The 19616-nt window shown below is 38.7% G+C and overlaps 1 protein-coding gene across 1 annotated transcript; it reads left to right on the plus strand.

Annotated features, from left to right (window-relative positions):
* The first annotated feature begins 5382 nt into the window (after positions 1–5382).
* On the plus strand, positions 5383–19565 carry LOC139934736 (cytochrome P450 3A24-like). Its single transcript, XM_071929123.1, has 13 exons — positions 5383–5567; positions 7461–7557; positions 9069–9121; positions 9732–9828; positions 10670–10786; positions 11472–11560; positions 13208–13356; positions 14433–14569; positions 15022–15129; positions 15809–16029; positions 16230–16367; positions 17234–17396; positions 17851–19565. The coding sequence occupies exons 1-13, from the start codon at positions 5497–5499 to the stop codon at positions 17923–17925; spliced, it is 1515 nt and encodes a 504-aa protein (XP_071785224.1). The 5' UTR covers positions 5383–5496; the 3' UTR covers positions 17926–19565.
* Positions 19566–19616: the final 51 nt, after the last annotated feature.

Below are 19616 nucleotides of genomic sequence, written 5' to 3' on the forward strand. Positions count from 1 at the left end.
TAATGATGCACCTATTTTTGCTATCATGGTTATTGTACCTAAAAAAAAAAAAAAAAATTAGCTTTGTAATATCCATATGGTTTATGCATTTAATCCTAAGACGGCATTTCATCCCTATCATCACCAGCATCTTCAAGGGTCGATCGATGCAAGAGATTTTATGGAAGGGGGGGTGGTGGGTTTGGCACATCTATTAAAGATGGACATGGGGTCCAGGCCCGCCTAATGGCCCGGGATGTGTTTTCATATGTGCAATGTTAGGCCAATTAGGTGGGGGGGGGGATGGGACAGAACACAAGCCTTTAAAATGTGAATAGGACCTTTTTGAGTTAACAGCATCATCAGGTGCGGATCTATGACACAAGTTTTAGGGGCCAAATATGGCAAAGGTGAGCTTGCGAGTGTGCAGCCTTTACGAATCCCGCCCAGATCGCGATGCTCTGTGATGAAATCTAAAGCCAATATTTAAGGGGACAATTTGATAAAGTGACCCCCCACCCTTCAACAGTTTATGTCGTCCTTTGCCCCCATTAATGCCCATAGTGGGACACCAGTGCAAAACTTTGGCTTCGTGGCAAAGGTGGCAAAAAGATGGGGGCATTTGATATTGTGTACCCCCATCCTCATTGGGGGATTTGTCCCCCTCCCCCCTCCCCACCTGATTGACGCCCGTAGCCCTCCAACCCCGTTAGTTTAAAAAAATATAACGGAAAAGCTGCTGGATCATGCTAGCACAACCGATGATCCTTATTATAGGATGTCTTGCTACATAGTGCCACACCCTTTTAAACTGAAGACAGACAACTTACACGATAGCACTGTGACAGTGACGGTCGCAAGCAGCAGTAATATATCTTAAATATTATTTTGGCTTAAAAAAAAACATTGAAATATAAACAAAATAAAACAAAACTTCGAATTTTCAGAATCTTGTCGCAGGTTTGTAAAAATGTTATGCATTTTGTGCATAACTGTTTGGCCCTCTTTCGATCTCGTAAATTGTTTGTTTTACCTTTTATGGGAAAAGTGCTGCTTATAGATTATCCCTTCATTCTTTTCGTTATTATCTTCAATGTGATGCAACATACTGCTCATGTTACACAAATTAAAACAAATTAAGCTTTTGAGCACACAGTGACACTTTAAATGCGTATTGAAAAAGCATAACAGCATCACCAACAGTGCACTATTTGCAAATTCGAAGTGTTTAATCTGATGCTTTTAGCGTGGACGTACCGTTTTGAACTCTCCTTTTAATGTCCAAAGGCCCACACTTCGTGTATCACAACTTATATGTAAAATAACAAACCTGTGACAATTTAGGCTCAATCGGTCATCGGAGTCGGGAGAAAATGGAGGAAAATCCACCCTTGTTTCTGCACGCTTCGTCGTGTCATGACAAGTGTTTTAAATAAATCCGTAATTCTCGATATCGCGAATTGATAATTGTTATAATGTTTTCTCAAAAAGTAAAGCATTTCATGAAATACTATTTTAAGAGAATTCTTTCACCATTACCTTCTGTAATTTTATGTAGGTTATTTGTAAATCTGTGAACTTTTTTGTTCTGTTCCAAAAGTGTCCAATGGCTTTAAAGAATGAGAATTTAACTTAACATTTTTGATTTTGCGTTTGGCAACCCTGTTATATTATTATGTTGTGATTTTTTTTATTTTTTTATTTGTTTTTTACTTTGACCCAGAAATGGGTCAGCCCCTTTGGGATCCGGGTAAATTTTTGCCTGGAAGTTGGAACTGTGAGTTTCTTCAAATTGGTAAATATAACAAAAAACCATAGTACGATCAAAATGACAAACATATATCACTAGGCCTGGTACTCAAAATACTGGCCATATATAGTATTGTTATGATGAGGCAAACAACCCGTGAGTAAGGAGTAGGGACTAGGAAGATAATAATATAAGCTAATAATTGTTTGCAAGGTAGTGTAATCATAATGTATAAAAGCAAGGACGACGGAAAGTTCAAACGCAAATAAAAACAGTCCTCAACATGGGCCATATTGTGACATTGTTATAACGGGGCTGACAACTCGTGCGCGGAATGGACGAATAAAGAAAGGGTACTGAGCTAATGTTTGCACGGGCGTGTCTAAAACCATAGACAATGAAATAAAATTAAACACACTGTATAGTTCTCAAAACAGGCCATATTTGGCATTGCTGGAATTGTAAGAGCTGCACGGTATGTTTAACAATACAAACGCACGGTGGCCAAAGATTAGATGTAAGACTCCATGTGAGTCTCCTCGCCGAGAGAGGACATTAGTGGCAAATTCCTTAAAGCATGTAAGCACAATTAAACTCGCTAAACATAGAGTGGTATTGCTTATAACATAGCGGGATCAGCTTCAGCTTGCACTGTTGCCGCGGGTGCCCGACTCATTTTTGTTTTTACCTATTAAGTAAATTCGTCAAATAACAATAATAATAATAATAATAAAGGAAACTTGTAAAGCGCCATGTCTGTCACAGGTGACACTCCTGGCGCAGGAACCCTAACAAAGCTAACAACTGAAGGAACTAATTAAACAAAATAAACAAAAGGAGAAGCAACTGGTGTGAATAGGTGGCCTTTGAGTTGGTTCCTGAAAGTGTTGAAGGAAGTTTCCTTTCTGAGTTTGATGGGGAGTGATTTTCATGTAGAAGGAACAGACCGAGAGAAAGAGCGGTTTCCCCAGGATTGATGAGAGAGGGGTACTCGGAGAAGGTTTGTGTCAGAGGAGCGAAGACGTCGGTTCGGTTCATGGCAAGCAGTACTTTCTGCTCAAAATAAATAATGCATTGTGTGCCCTGGGTGGTATATCATTTCAGTACAAGTGGCTCCCTCCCAAAGATGTTATCGGATTATCAGGATTTCGCCAGACCACACATTGCTGGCTCACACATCAGGGAAATCAAGGGCTACCTTAGGTGATTGGGCATTTGTATAAGCCGCTCCAAAATCTTTGGAAACAGTTTCCCCCACCTTGTATCAGACAGATCTTCTTCGCTTAATGTAAAGTTCACAACCATTTGTTTTCACCCGTTTAATTCATTGTTGCTCTGTTTGTGTATTATTATTATGTTTTGTTCTCTTGTTTTCCTTATGCGCAGTAGAGTATATTTATATAGGTCACTGCGCAAAATAAGTGTCCGTAATTATTAGTGTCATTATTTAAAAAAATAATAATAATAATAATAAAAGTAATAATATTCAATTGTTGATGGTGACATATTTCAGCAAAGTTCGACAACCTTAGCAACAGATTGTAGCTCACCTACAAAGTGCAGGTGAATATCACTTCCACAGTTGCCATAAATGACAAATTGTGAGTGCCAATAATGATTGTTGAAAAACACTGCAAGAGATAACCCCCGAAATACATCACACTACTCTCTCAAATTATTTGCAAAGAAATGTCAACAATATCTGAACCTTAAAATTCGTCGATCCTTCCTCGCAAAGCAGCTGACTTGTAACCTACATTAGTTCAAGTGTTGTTGTTGTTATTATAAATTATTATATTTTTGTCACACTGTTTTATAGTTGTAGCAGATCTAGCCTAAAGTGTCTCTACTTTGGCCATTCTACGAACAAACATATTTGACCCGGATTCGAAGTTCCATGGGCTTGACTCTTTCCCGATCCAGGCTGAACCGGAAACGGAATAAAACTGACTTTGTTAACTCGGATTCTGTGTCATTTTGCAACAACATTCCGTAACTAGGAGCAAGTTCAAGTGTGCACAATGGTTAACTAAAGGTTGACCATTTTGACTCGAACCCAGGCTGGTCGACCATTGGTTGACTACTGTGATCGACCATTTGGAACCAGCCTCGAGCCCATGGTTTCTTCACTGGTCCCAACAGCATGTTCCATTCTAACATGTGTTGCGCTGTCGTTCGGGTGAGTACGTCACTGCGCTTGTGCGTTGCTAGTCTGTGGTCGACCACTGGTTGACTAATTAATGTGCGCACTCGAACTTGCTCTAGAATGCTTTCCACCTGAACCTTGAAACTAAGTTTGTTGAACCTTGCTCGAAAAGAATATTTCAAGTGATTTGTTTTCAACAGTTTAATCAGGTCTAGCCCAGAGACTTTCTCCACGTTGGCCGGGGTCTAAAGTTCCAAGGGCCCGACCCGTTTCCGATCCAGGCTGACGCGAAAAACGGTTCAAACATAGGATGATAAACCCCGATACTGCGTATGTTTGCAGGAACTTTCCAACAACTTGAAGAAAACAAATCATTTGGTTGGCTTACTGGTGCAAGGCAGCCATCAGAGGCGTTTCAAAAAGAAAGTTGGGAATGATGTTATATTGCCGCCTTTCAGTGCTCCCCCCCACCCCCTTCATTAATTTTTGTCTTTTAATTATTGTTTTTTATTTATCACCTTATTTGATTGATTGTTTTAATTATTTTGATATCAGTATTTTTATTTTTTAAGGGGTGGGGTAGCAAAGAAGAAATCAGTAGTCAGAGGTGAAGTACACAAACATATTGAACTGACATTAACACCAATGGCAACATATTTTGTTAAAATGCCGTTGGGGACGGGACATTAGTATGGATGTTTAGTTTGTTGTTTTTAATTCCTACCCCAATAGCACAAGTAAAGTAGTGAAAGACTCGAGTCATATTAAAGTCACCTGGAAGTGGTATGTTGTCAAAATAATGCCTTTGTCACTAAATTGTGTGTCGTGGTGAATTGAATATGGAACATATAATCTGATGTTTGATCCTGTTTCAATGTTTGTGCATCCTCCATAAACCAGGATTAATCTTCAATGGAACCTTGGTATGATTTATATACACATGGAGAGTCGATTGTATTGGAAAAGTTTACCTAACAAGAATTTTCTATTTGCGCGGCCAAAACCAGTTAAATTTCCAAAAAGCACTCTTTGCGTCGCCGCGTCATTGCAATTGTTCAAACATGCACAGTACAGGTCAATATACAAAAAGCTCACACGTTTTCAGTTCTTAAAATAAGTAAACCAATGAACAAAGTGAACAAAACAACAACAACAGAACAACATTTTAAACAGTATCCTCAGAATCCACGCAGTATAACAGCGTCTCTGACGAAATTTTGCATGAGAGTTGCGTGTATATAGATGACGATTGGGTCATTTTACTTTTCAAAGAAACAGTGAGCAGAAAGCCCTCTCCACTCAACCATCATCAGTTTCGTTTTCTACCACTGTACAAATGTACACCATACACATCGTGCAATACAGGTGAGAACCTGGTCCAGCAAATTGACTAAAAATAAACATTGACGTCATACAACTTATCACAATGCACTGTGTGCGGTGTGTTTTGTGCCAACGTCACTGGCTGTACTTGTTGCATCAGCATCGCGCAACAGTATATACGCACATCGCAAGCACTAGGGTGCTCAGAACTTTGTAGACCCCCGGAGATCTGACAAAGGTGCGCTGAGCGTCACCCCCTATTTATAAATTAAAGGTATACACGTTGATCATTTACAAAATGGAGGTGTTTGGGTTTGATGTTACTATCACGTTGATGCTGGTTGCTGGGCTGATCACAATAGCTTTGGGGTGAGTTGAATTCAATCAAACTATCACCATCTTTGTTCTGTCATGTTATTTCTAACCCCAAGGCCATGTCACTTCCATTCCGGCCACTAGACCTTTCAATGTTTCCGTTTTCTGATCCAACCCATGAGGGGTATTACAACTAAATCTGCTATATTATAGCTATATTATTACAAATTCAAAATAAAGCAGATTAAGATGCCCCCCCCCCCCCCATTTACATGTACATTTACAAATAATTACTTATTTATATTTATATTCTTTTTTAAACGAACTTTTTTTTACTTGTAAATGTACTTTTTCGGCCTGCTTGGCCGCCAGTGCAGTTAATAAATAAACCATAATAATAATTTGGATCAGAAAAAAAGAAAAAAAGACAAAGAAAAATACGTTAATCAAAATCAAAGGTATACAGTTGTAATGTCCCTCATAATATACAGTGCTAATACACATCGTTGTATATGGGTAAAACCATAAAACCAAAATGGATATTTTGGTTTGTTTTTTAAATGTGTTACGAGTTATTTTTACCGCTCGAAGCTTTAAAAATTTGGCACGTTAACTTTATAGTCAGGTGCCCGGTCTAACCTGGAGGAATGTATGTCGCCTTTGAGCTGTGTGCCTCGTGTTTTAAACGTATGTTTATGTTTGACCATGCCTTCATGTTTGACAGCACCTATGCGGCAACTTATAGGGTGCGTTCCTTTAGCTTTCCTGGGTCAGCCCCGGTGTGTGGCGTTTTTGTTTTCCAGGACGAACGTGTACAGATAATTACTCACGTTCGTCCTGGGGAAAACACACACACACACACACACCGGTGTCGACCCAGGGAATCAGCCAAACGAACGCACCCACAATTCAGGTTCCACATCAAGCGTTTTTCAGATCACTGAACCATAGGTTGACACAATGCTTTAGAAAGGGTCAATGATTCTACGTAAAAACATGGTTCGTGTGTAGTGTGCACTGTTTGTCCATAGCTCTTTCGTCCTTGTTGTTCTGACAAGTCACAGCCCAGTGCATATATCAATCCGCTGGTATGTCGTCCCGTTAATGTGCACCATGAAATGATAAATACTCGTATAAACACAAAGTGCAGTAAATGTTTGCGATAGTCATGCTTGGCTGACTTATCCTCCATGGGGAAACCATGGGGTGTGGGAACTAAGTGTGTGCGTGACTAGTGATAGTGGTGAATGATAGTTTGTACGTGTATAGCCAAATAAACGGCGCTCTATACAAATTTGCTAGCAGGGTTCGTGGGTCAAGGTGGGGATTTGGTGTGGAAGGGGAGCGGGGTCACGTCAATACCGCATGTTGATAATAGCCTGTAATTATCTTTTTTGGTTTATTTCAGCCTCTATGATTTCAGTTGGATATCTGAATTTGAAACTGAATCTGAAATAATGTAGTTTCTGCAAATTCCCTTGCTTGTTTTAATAATCGGCCATAAATCAATAGTAGTATTGTCTGTCTCCGAATATTGGTCAATAACGCTTTATCTCAAAGTGATTGAGAGTGTTTTGTTTAACCTTTGGTCCATGGTAATGTTAGACGGTGAGCAAAAGCAAAGATCATGAAGTTAAATTTATACCGGTATAAATGCTTTGTACCTTATTTTTGTTTGTGTGTTGGGGTGTGTGTTTGGTTATTTTGTTTGTTTGCTTGCTTGTTTTGTTATTGTTGTCCATTGTTGCATTCTTTTCAGGGGGGGGGGGGGCTTGGAGGGTGGTGGTGTGATGGTTGGGTCGTTTGGTTGGTGTGGGGAGGGTTTGTCAACTTTTACATGGTAAAACAATATTACACCATTATTAGTCACCAACAAGAACTTGCGTTTTTTTTTTGCATGAAGTTCACGTTTTGTTCATTGTTGATGTAATCATTGTTCACTAATAGATATGATTGGTGGTGTCATCAGTACTTCCAGCGAAGAGGTATCGCAGTTGCTAGCGGTTACATTCCTATCTTTGGAAACATTCTGAAGTGGCGTCATGTGAGTGTAATTAGTTCAGTTTCATATGGTTTTACAAGTAAGTTTAGTCTAGTGATTATAGTCCAAAGGAAAAGTAAATTGTTTCCAATTTACGCGGTTAAAGATAGGATTAGTAAAGATATAGCAATCTTGTGTAGTTGTATTACGCAACGCAATGATTGTGAAGATTATACTAGAACGATTTGTTGTATATAAATACTTCCTTCTCAAAGGGTGACATATGTAGTCAATAATGAAGAGTGTTTATACAAATAAAATAAAAACACTAACAAAAGGTGTTTCAGGTGCAGGAAATCGTGCATATTATTTTGTTGACTATTTTCTCCTGATACGAACAAGGGATTAAGCCCAGGTTTACATGTCTGTAATGTAATGGTTGATCACACACACACAATTTGGAACGATTTGGTCAGGTCTTACAATCGTGTAGAACACATTAGAGGTAAAAACATTACCTGAAATGTCAACAATCGATATGGTGCATATTAAATTACCCCCCCCCCCCTCCTCCCTCTCACCGGGCTGACCCAGATCCCGGGTCGGGTTGTGAAGGCCTGACCTATTTGTCGGTCAGACTGACCCGAACATATGTTAAACAGTGTAATGTGAGTATGGATCACTGTAGGGCCAGTTTGACGAGCAATTATATGCCCGAACTTCAGAGAGCTGCTTGAACAGAAAATGCTGCTTAACAATTGTCTGCTTAGCAGAAATGATAAGAAGTCAAACAGTGTACATTTGACATGGTATTTTGGCTGGTATCTCTGTTCTGGTAAGCATAATTTCGTTATGACAAGCTAACTTGTGTGCTTAAGCAGCTCTTTGAATGTGAGCCCTGGTCGTATTAACACATTAATTTTTGAACTACGACCGACCTCCATACAAGCGCGCGATTGTACGTCTTCTTTACGTAAATTCGATCAAAACGAGATCGAACAAAAGACCTGGAGATGTTCGCCCCTCATTATCGTATGAAGGGTTTAATTCACTGGGGGGGGGGGGGGCACTACATTAGTTGTATGGGTCTACTTTAACGTTTAGTAAGATGTGGCCCTTGTCGTCGTTTTTGTCCGCGATTGTTAATGTTTGTTCGACGAGGTTATGTTTGAACACTTGAAGGGTTTAATTCACGGTGGGTTACACTACTTTAATTATATGGGTGTGTATGTGTCCCTTGTCGTGAGTCATTTTTCTCCCCGATTTTTAATTTTGTTTGAGGATGTTATGTTTGAACACGTTATCGGTGCTAGAATTTTGAAATAGGTCAATATTATGAACGTCAATATTATTACCGTTTTACTTTTGGAATTATGTAAACAAAGATTATCTTTTGATCTGTACTTTCTTGAAAGGGGAAACGTGCACATTATGAAGTTGTTTTTCATGGTTGTGAGAGGGGAGGGCAAATGCTCTCATCTGTTGCGATTAGTAAACGATTTTTATCGGTTGTAGTAATGATTGACTGCATGTTGATTAACAATTTCTCTTCAATACTTTATTTATCGAAACAGGGGGTTCACGAGGTATTCACTGACTATGTTAAGAAACATGGAAAAGTCGTCGGGTATGTAAAAAAAAATGAAAATTGTTAAAAGACATTCATAAATACAAATACAGTTTCCTTAAAGCTAATGATGATTTATTATACCAGAACCAACGCTCAAAATTCCGGTCACGTGACCCGTTCCGCTCACGTGACCCGTTTTCTGGGTATAGTTTGACCCAAAAGTATGTGTAAAAACTACCAACAAAACTGTGCCAAACGGGCGCAGAATCTGGATCAAATCCCATTTTTGCACCAGTTCCCGTGTTTATCTGACCCATGGGTCAGCCCCCTTTGGAGTATGGAATACTGGTCATTTTTTACCCTTGAGATTAAAGGAGAGTAGTTTGTTTGAGAAGAAAAAAAGCAACAATCATGTCCATTGCCAAATAAACAGGTGAAATAATAACTACAAGAGACAACATACAAAAATGATCCGATGGGATGGACCACAGTTCATGAGATTGTCAAGGGTTGGTTGAAAACCACCGATAAAAGAAATTTAAAAAAGCTTCGTAACCAAAAAAATTATAAAAATACAACAGCAGCAACAACAACGACACCAACTTGCCTGTAAGGTAATTTCTGATGCAGGACTTCTAATAAACCCGACTTTTGTCCACTTATATAGGATGTACGACTTCAGACGTCCGGTCCTAATCATCTCAGATGCACACATTCTTAAGAATGTGCTTGTCAAGAACTTCTCAAACTTCTACAACCGCAGAGTAAGCTTATTTGCTTTGTTTACATTTAAAACAATTATCTTTTTCTTTTAACTTTAATTTTCTTTTAAAAGGAAGGTACACGTTTGGTCATTATACTCAAAAACAAATATTAACTTAAAAACTGACTTGGTAATGAGCATTGTAAAGTTGTTGGTAATAAAACAAATATTGTGGGAATAGCTAGAAGTATTTTATTCCCATTTGAAAGCACTCAAATTCGTCCAGCAAGGGTGTTTTTGTTTTTTTTCTTTCATCATTTTCTCAAAACTTCGATGAGCCCAAATTTTCACACGCTTGTTATTTGATGGTTATGATGGGATGCACCAAGTGAGAACACTGGTCTTTGACAACAATCAAACGTGTTCAATGCTTTAATAATTCTTGCCTAAAACGAACTTTACAAAATTGTGCACCACACTTCGCAAACAGTTTGAGAATACTGGTTTTGACAATTACCAAAGGTGTCCAGCGCCTTTAAAACCTTCAGACGAGGGTGCTTATAGGAAGACACTTGGTTTCCTTTGCGTCAATATCAACCTGCTGAACTCAAACACTTTTTCGCTCTTCACTACTTGTTGAAATTACCCTATCATTGATGACTTGCGAAGACTCAATGTCTTAAAGACACTGGACACTTTCGGTAAACAGTATTGTCCAAAGGCCCACACTTCGTGTATCACAACTGATCAAAATAGGTCATCGGAGTCGGGAGAAAATAACTGGGAAAGCACACCCTTTTTCCACACGTTTTGCCGTGTCATGACATGGCTTTAAAGGAGATTATAGTTTCTGTCTTTTCAACCTGACTGTTTTTTTTTTTTTTTTTTTTTTTTTTTAATAGATATTTCCCATAAACCCAAAGCCCCTAAGTCGCGGGTTGACCATGCTTGAAAATGAAGAGTGGAAGGATGTTCGTAATGTCGTCACTCCGTCATTTAGTGCATCCAAGATGAGACTTGTAAGTAGGACTTTGTTTTAACAGGGTTTGTGTAGATTTTGTAATTTTAACCCACAGCTTGAACGGTTATGTCCACACGGAAAGAGTGTTTTGCGATTGGAATAAACAATCTGAGAAAATGTACCGTCAGTAACGCGTTTCATATGACATTTGAAATTATATGACAACAAAAATGAAGTAAATACTGCTTGAATAACAGTGTGAAGTAAAAACCAAGGATACCAATATTTTGGATATTAATTTAAACTTGGAGTGAACCTAAATACGTGTACACACAAATAAAAGGTCCTTAATAAATTAATCTACCTTTTTTTACTCATGTTTTTAAATCCCCGACAATAATATGAACTTCAAACAATATTGGAAATGTGGACATCTCACTGTTCTTCACTTTAGTGGCAAAATGTAGATTTGTGAGTATCATTTGTGACTATGTCTTAGTTTGTAAAAATAACTGATCAAGTTTCATAGTTGTACGAGGGCCAGTGTTTAAACTTTCGCTCCATAGCTGTTTTGTCTTAAATACTTACCAGATGTCTTTCATGTTTTGTATAAACACCGAGATTTGTCAGTACGATCTACTCTGTACTTTTCCCCCAAACAGATATATTCGTTATCGGCGATGCAAATTGAACATCTATTATGTTTTGTTATTTTTTTTTTTTTTTTTTTTTTTTTTTTTTAGATGTCAGTCACTATCAACGAAATTTGTGATACGCTGGTGGCTAAGATCGCCAAGTCCCAAGAAGACGGCAAAGTTGGGGACTACAGAAAGTAAGTGTTGTTCTAATAAGAAGTGAAACTAAAATTAAATCTTGAATAATGAGTTGCTTACTCTCCGAAAAGCATTGCTGCTGTGCTAAAGAGGGTGGGTCGCCAACACAATTGTGCGCTCTGTGCATGTGCTGTCAACATGGTGCTCATCTGATAATGTTTTAGTTAACTTGTCCTGAGAGAGATTATGAGTTCCTCCCCCCCCCCCCTCGTAAAGTTGGCGGTGTTTCTCTCCGGAAGCATTGCAGATCGGGTTGCAGTCACTGCAGTCACTCCAGGTAGACTGTTCCATATAGAAAGGTTTGCGGTAACACCATGTAATGACTATCTCTAATGAATTGGGGGTGGTTCTGGAAAGAACCGTTGGTTTCAACTCGACGTTTCGATCAGTATGCTCTGATCGTCTTCTTGAGAAAAAAAGAAAAAAAAAAAAAGAAAAAAAAAAAGACTGTTTCAAATGTCGGAGTTGACCCACAGTGGTATTGCAAGCGGCGGAGAAAAATGTGTGTTTGTTTCAATTCGATAATGGCACTGAATCTGAGTATGACAACTCGTCACTATCTCTGACCCGATATCTAGTCAGCCTGACCCAGATACAGGGTCATTCTAACCCCAATCGAGGTCAAGTTTGATCGGGACGTTTAGGGTGCGCGTCGTTAAATTATTCAAATGAAATTCAAAGTCTGCATTGCATGTCTTAGAGGCACTTGAAACTGTTGGTGATTACTCAAGATAATTGTTAGCATACAATCTCACTTGGTAACGAGCGATAGAGAGCAGCTGCTTTTGATGGTAAAATAAAACACATTGTGAGAAACGGCTCCCTCAACGTAGCTTTTGAGGAAGAAGTCATTGCTCACCAAAATTTCAAATTATTCGGGCCTGCATGAAGCCTTTTTACGCATCTAACAGACAAGCTCAACACAATATTGGGAAACGAGTGGGTTTTTTTTGTAGTGTTATCTTGCAACTTCGATGACTTATTGAGTGGAAATGTTCACATATTATTGTGATTGTATGCACGTTGGGATACACCAAGTGTGAATACTAGTGATGAAAACAATACTACCAATGGTATCCACAGTGTATTAAATGGACACTGGTCATTCCACGACTTTTCCACTGGCAATGGGAAACTTTACACTATCTGCCATTCACCAAGTGAGGGCGCTCTTCACCAGGTAATGTCAACAACTTAGGAATAGGAGAAGCATGAGTGACGGTCACTGACAGCAAATACCTTGTGTTTTGCGTGTTTTTGATTTTGTATTTAGATTTAGCATAACACAATGCCAACATAAACCAAACTGTTCTGGAACAGGACGTACTGGACACGAGTTCCCCTATGAAAGCATGAGGTTTTGGGAGTGTTTCCTTCTGGGGTAATTAGCAAAAATTCCAAAATGGTGACCTACCAAAAAATGAGAAGAAATCTGAAGTTTAGTTGTATGACAATGTATCTGATTTAATTTTCAAGAGGCTGAGAGACTTCTAAATATTTTTTGAGTATTTTTGAATGTTTAGCATTTACCATTGTTTGCTATAGGAGTTGTGCACCCTTACCTGGTAGGTCTGCTGCCCTCTAGTGGCAGAGCTTTCAAAAAGTCTCCCATTAACAAGTAATGTGTTGTTCTTACATAATGCTAGGATGTACGGTGCTTTTACTATGGACGCCATCGCTAGGTGTGGATTCGGTTTGAACGTAGACTCTCAGCATAATCAAGACGACCCGTTTGTGAAGCACGCAAAGAAAGCGTTTGACTTCAGCCTGTTCAATCCGGCATTCATGATTGCCTGTGAGTATTACATGTATACTGTTCGTAGTTCTATACACCAATTCAGGCGCGCAGTGTTGAGCACCGCGCGCCATTGCTGAGGTGTACATGTGCCTAGTTTTGTGCACAAAGACATGAGGAAGTCATGTTTTTTTATGGAAATTAAATGTTTTCCTCAACGACTTACACAATTTCCTTGCCAAGACATCATGATATACTTACGAAGATCACTGACCACAAATATTTGCAACTAAATAGAAACATAATCATCTTGAAAACGGTGATTGTCTTATGTGAGTTGGGGGAAAAGACACGTAAACAGCATAAAAGTCGCTAAAATGCGTTACATTTTGTCAGAATGTCAGATTTTTACATTGTACTAAATACAAAAAAAATCAAGAATGTAGTACGTTATATCATGTAGCCATGTCAGGGAAATTGCATAGATTGTCGAGGAAGACATTCAAATTCCATAAAAAGTGAAAAGGAAGACATTCAACTTCCATAAACAGTGATAAGGAAAACGATTTTATCATGTCTTCATTCAACCAACTGCATAACTAGAAGCTTTAAATGGGCGAAGGTGGGAAAACATAGTGAACAAAGTTCGGATAAAAAAATTGTTGAACGAAAACATTTCGTTCAAACGAATACTATCAATGTTCTTCTCAAACAAAGATGTTGTTCCGGTCTTTATTTGCTCTCTCGCCTTTGAGAAGCTCCTTACACATCTCCTTCAAGTCCCTTCTCGGAAGTCCTCACTGGACCAATCATAACACAGATGAGCAACTTACGTCACAGCACGCTATTTTAAAGGAATCACTGTATCCAGTGGAAGACCAGTGACTGTCTTTATCATAAATACAGGGGACCAGTCTATTCTGAATCCTGTGTCGTTTCAAAAGAGGGCGCTATCAGAAGTAGTTTGTACGCAGTTCGTTGTATGATGGGGCGGACAGAATCTCCTGCCACCACACACCGGTTGAACTTCATAAACCAAATCATGGAGCTATGGCAGTGAATGAAAGACATTTCAACAAACTCTTGAATTCACGCTAATTTTAATTTAATGGTACATCTTTGTTTTGTTATTTCAGCTGCCTTCCCATCCACGGGGCCGCTACTGACTTATTTCAATTTCGGCACCTTCGATGTAGAAAGTGTGAAATTTTTCACTGGCGTGACTGACGCCGCTTGTAAATTGCGCAAGGAGGAAAGCGCTGACGCCTCGAAGGTAAAACTGATGAGGAATTGTAACTTGAAGTTATTGGATTGTGTACAATACACTCCTCTACATTCCAGGGTCAGAACTAGCAAAGGGGGTCCAACCGCCGATTGCACCCAACTGTTTCTTATACTTAGGACTATTCTTATGACTTAGGACGAGTTCAGTTCCGTTATCGTATAGACGTTATGGCGCATTGGATGAGTTTTCTCGTCCTGACAGTGGGATTAATCACAGTGTGAAATCAACTGCAGTTCATTTAAGATCATCTTAGCTCTTAGTGAATTCGAGAGGGTCGTTTAATCACCGTAACAAGCTTACCCTCAACATAATATGCATTCTTTTGAGCAACATGGTGAGCAAAATTCTCTGGAGTCTTCAATGGAAACTTTTCGCGGTTGATAGTTACGTCTTCCGTGCAAATAACTATAACATTATTCTTATTTTGTATGCGTATAAAGAACATAGACATGCTCCAGTTGATGATGAATGCGCACGCCGATACCGAGCATGAAGACAAGGGTACGGGCAAACGTCAACCTCTGTCAACTGATGACGTCACGGCACAGGTAATTTATGTGATTCGCTTTTCGCTAGGGAATAGGGTTTTTTTTGTTAAGAATAAGCACTCACAATGAAAAGTTACGTCATGATATCTCCGAGGTACATAACATTATAGGAGAATTCTGTTTAAAGACACTAAGAATTCCTGTTCGAAGATTGTTTTTTTGTTTTGTGGAATAGGCTCCCTTATACTTGTACATTATCAGAAACGGCAGTTCAGTTATCTCATTTAAACCACTCTTAAAGATCATCTTTTTCAGCAGGTTTTCTAGCCATTTAACCGTGCCCTAAGCACCTTAGTAACAAACTGTTTATTTTGGCGCTCTTTGAATAACTTTTAGTAGGTTGATTGATTGATTGATTGATTGATTGATTGGCTAGTAATGGGAGACGATCCAACGCTAGGTGGCAGCAGACTTACCCAGTAAATTTTCATAGACCTTATTGCAAATACTCGGTACGCGCACAATAGACGTGGAATGAGGTGCATGCTGGTCTAGCTATATTAAAGCTATTCAATTTGATCGCTTGAGCAATGCTGATTGCGAAAAAGTCTATTATATACGTAGTTCTGAGCATGCGCTCCAATTAAGAGCAATGGCTTTACCCGGTAAGTCTGCTGCCACCTATCGTCCCAGAAAGTCTCCTATTGGCAAATAATATTATAATTTGTAATACTTCCAGGCTATCTTATTCTTCCTGGCCGGGTATGAGACGACCAACACCCTGCTGTGTTTCGCATCCTATCTGCTCGCTACCAACCAAGACATTCAGGAGAAACTTCTGGCCGAGATCGACAGCCACGCTCCCACTAGGGACAACCTTGGCTATGAAGTCATTTCAAAGATGGAATACCTCGACATGGTGGTGAGCGAAACACTGCGCATGTACCCACCAGCAACCATGTAAGAAAGTTACACTCAAAAAATAAAAATGGTGTTTAAGATATCTTAAGATTTATTACGTCGTGGCTTTTTGACGGAGATATTCGTGAAAAAGAAGCTTCTGAAAAAGAAGATATACCTGGCGAAGAAGTCCATGGAAAGAAAGCTTATACTGGGAGATAAGGACTCTCAAAAACAACGACCTACTATTTTCGTTATAGATTTGATCGCATGTGTAACGAGACCATAACCTATGAAGGACTGACTATCGAGAAGGGACTGAATGTGTTCGTCAGTCTATGGACTCTTCACTATGATGAGGAATATTGGACAAACCCAACCAAATTCGATCCAGAAAGGTAAACAGTTTATTTAATCAAGGTCAAGAGTGACCACGGGTAGATTTCACAAGGAGATTAATAGGACTAGTCCTATGTTATTACAACCCTTATTAACAGGCTGTAGTCCTAAAAACTAGGACCAAAACTTTCTTAATTTATGTTTCTGTAAAATCCACCAGAGTGTATTTAGGTTAAATTCAACAAAGCATACCTTATTTAAGTTTAAGTGTTCAGCTCAGGATGTTCAGCGTTAACTTGTTCAAACTTTTGGCTCAACAGTCAACTTTAGTGAAACCCTTTACGCAAACACGACCATGATGTTTTATCGTGGAACCAGTCAATCTGCCTCTTCTCACACATATCTGGCGTTGCTGGTTTTAGAACAAGAAGCCAGTCAAACAGCTTTCTCACACACTAACAACCTCTCTTCGGAACTCCTCTAATGCATATTTTCCTCCGTTTTATAATCTCGACTGTTTTGAGAGCAATACAACTTCCTATGGTTCTAGCTTCCCGGAGTAAATTTCATACTAACTGTCTTGTCGTCGTAATCCCTTGAGAATTGCTGTTATATGCGAGGGTGCATAAACAACAATCAAGCTATAGAATGACGATGATGCTCTCATTCGAGGGGTTCACTTGTTTTTGCAAACAAAAATAACAAGTTACTTACTTTAATAATGCTGTCGGTATGCTGGTCTCAGACCGGTTGGGCAGTGGTGGTTTTAGTGGAGGCAGACTTCCAAAGTCGGGGAATGTGTGCTTTGAAAACGGTTTACACCAACATCATGCAAAACAAAATGAAAACAAAACTTCACGACACCTATTTTCACCCCAAATTAAATTTCTACCTCATGCCGTTTTCTTGCTTATTTACCCACCAGGTTCAGTGCTGAGAATAAGGACTCCATCATTCCATGCTCCTACATGCCATTTGGCTTCGGACCCCGTAATTGCGTTGGAATGCGCTTCGCTTTGTTGGAATCCAAGATGGCGCTGGTGCGCGTGATGCAGCAGTATCGCTTTGATGTCTGCGCAGAGACGGAGGTAATTTATTTTTTGAAGGCACTGGTCATTATTGGTTATTGTTAAATAGTTGTTAGCTTAAGTAATTACTTGTTAACAATCAATGGAGAGCTGTTGGTAGTGCAAAACATTGTGAAAAACGACTCCCTCTGGAGTTTTCTCGAAAACTAAGTCACTTCAGAGAGAGCCTTTTCTCAATATGTTTTTAAATACCAACCTCTTCATATTTACTCATTACCAAGTAAGTTTGTTGCTAATAATTATTTTGAGTAATAAACCAACAGTGTCCACTGCCTTTAAGTGCCTTGCTCAATGACACGTTGTGCATGGTGGTGATTCGAACCTACTCTAATGGTTCAGCCACTCGAGTCGGGTGCTCTAAATCGCTTGGCTATGACACACTGTAAAACATAATATTAATTTGTTTAATACCTCAATATTGATCAATAAATCTATGCTTGTTTATCTTAAACAGATTCCACCCACTCTCGGTAAAATGGGATTCCTGGCTCCGAAGACACTCAATCTTCGTTGCTCACCAAGAAAGTAAGTAGGATCTTCTGAGGAGCTTGAAATAATAGAGCTGCTAAGCACAAACATTGTGCTCAGCATAAAATGTTTGCCTTGATAAAAACAGGATAACCCGACCGAATTTCTACGTGATTTTCAGGATGAGCAAACAACAGCTGAATACCAATAACAAGCAGTATGCAACAAATGCAAATTTGTGTGGTAATCCTGTTATAGTCAAGGAAGATGTTCCATGCTTAGCAAATTATCGTGCGTAGCAGCTCTATGAAATAAGCCCAGATCGATCCTTGAAAAGGAATGTGTGCCTTTTTTTTTTTTAAATAAAACAAACCTTTGGAAATTCAATTTCAAAATGTGATAGTGTTTTTTTAGTTATCACCGATCATCTGGAGTGGTGTGTTTACACAAAGAAAAATCCGAAATTTGATTACACAATCTAAGAAACGTTTCTGGCAATATCGTTTTGTAATTAACATGGTTGCTTTGTTTTATTCTGATATTTTCTACATTCCGATTACTAACGTACTTTGGTTTTAGCCATGTGTAAGCACTGGACATATACCGAACCCAGTAAACAAAACATCACAGTCATATTACTCTGGATTCGAACCCACGACCCATGTTTCGCATTACTTCGAAGTTAATGGTTATACAATTTATCTGTACAATGGTTAATTACTCAATTTATAATGTTTTGATACTTTACTTTTTAAACTTAAGCAGTCGAGTTGTACAAACTTATTCAAATATTATTTTTATCAAATTTGAGATAACGTAAAAATATTAAATATTTCAGTTTGATGTATCAAAATTCTAACTTTTATTTGGTTGGTCTTTAAAAGTCAAACAAAGTAATCATAATGGTGAATGTTTTACTAAAATGTTTAACAATAGACTTCCCTCCATTTTATGAATCTTAAGTTTAGTTTATTTGTTTGTCTACTTAAAACATAAAAGCAACAACAAACTACTTTTAATTATAGTAGGCCTAACAATAGTATTTTTTTTAAACTGGACACTGTTGGAAGTTGTCAAAGACCAGTCTCCTCACTTGGTGTATCTCGTCATTATGCATTAAAAGCAAACCTGTGAAAAATTGAGCTCAATTGGTCGTCAAAGTTGCGAGATAATAATGAAATAAAAAACACCCTTGTCACACGAAGTGTGTGCATCCAGATGCTTGATTTCGTGACCGCGAATTCTAATTCTAAGGTCTCCAAATTAAATTCGTGACAAGTACTTCCTTCTCGAAAACTACGTAATTTCAGAGGGAGCAAATTCTCACATAAGTTGATACTATATCAACCTCTCCCCATTGCTCGTTACGTCGTAATGTTTTATGATAAACATTATTTCGACTATTTACCAATAGTGTCCGCTGCCTTTAATATTTAGTTCAGAAGAGATTAAGTTAGATTAAGTTGTTGAGTGTACATGTAGTATGATTTTTGCCAAGGAAGTCTATGTGTTCATAGACAGCTTGCACAGACGCCACATGATACGCAACAACGCCTAAAGTGTTTAACAATTTTGATTCGCAATCTTACGTCAAGTTTAGTGTACAACAACCACAGGGACCACATTAAAGTGACCCTATGCTGTCCTTCGGGCAAATTGATATTATTAAATGGCTAAAATGAGGAATCATTACAAAGAAAAGTTGTCTGGTGCATTCTAGTATTATTGTTTGTTGTTTGTTTTAAACGTTGG

Source organism: Asterias amurensis, chromosome 3, assembly GCF_032118995.1.
Source record: "Asterias amurensis chromosome 3, ASM3211899v1".
Lineage (NCBI taxonomy): Eukaryota > Metazoa > Echinodermata > Asteroidea > Forcipulatida > Asteriidae > Asterias > Asterias amurensis.

Coding starts and splice junctions, on each gene's coding strand:
- LOC139934736 (XM_071929123.1), top strand. CDS start 5,497: ATGGAGGTGTTTGGGTTTGATGTTACTATCACGTTGATGCTGGTTGCT. Junction 5,568..7,460: donor CTGATCACAATAGCTTTGGG/GTGAGTTGAATT, acceptor GTTCACTAATAG/ATATGATTGGTGGTGTCATC. Junction 10,787..11,471: donor GTGCATCCAAGATGAGACTT/GTAAGTAGGACT, acceptor TTTTTTTTTTAG/ATGTCAGTCACTATCAACGA.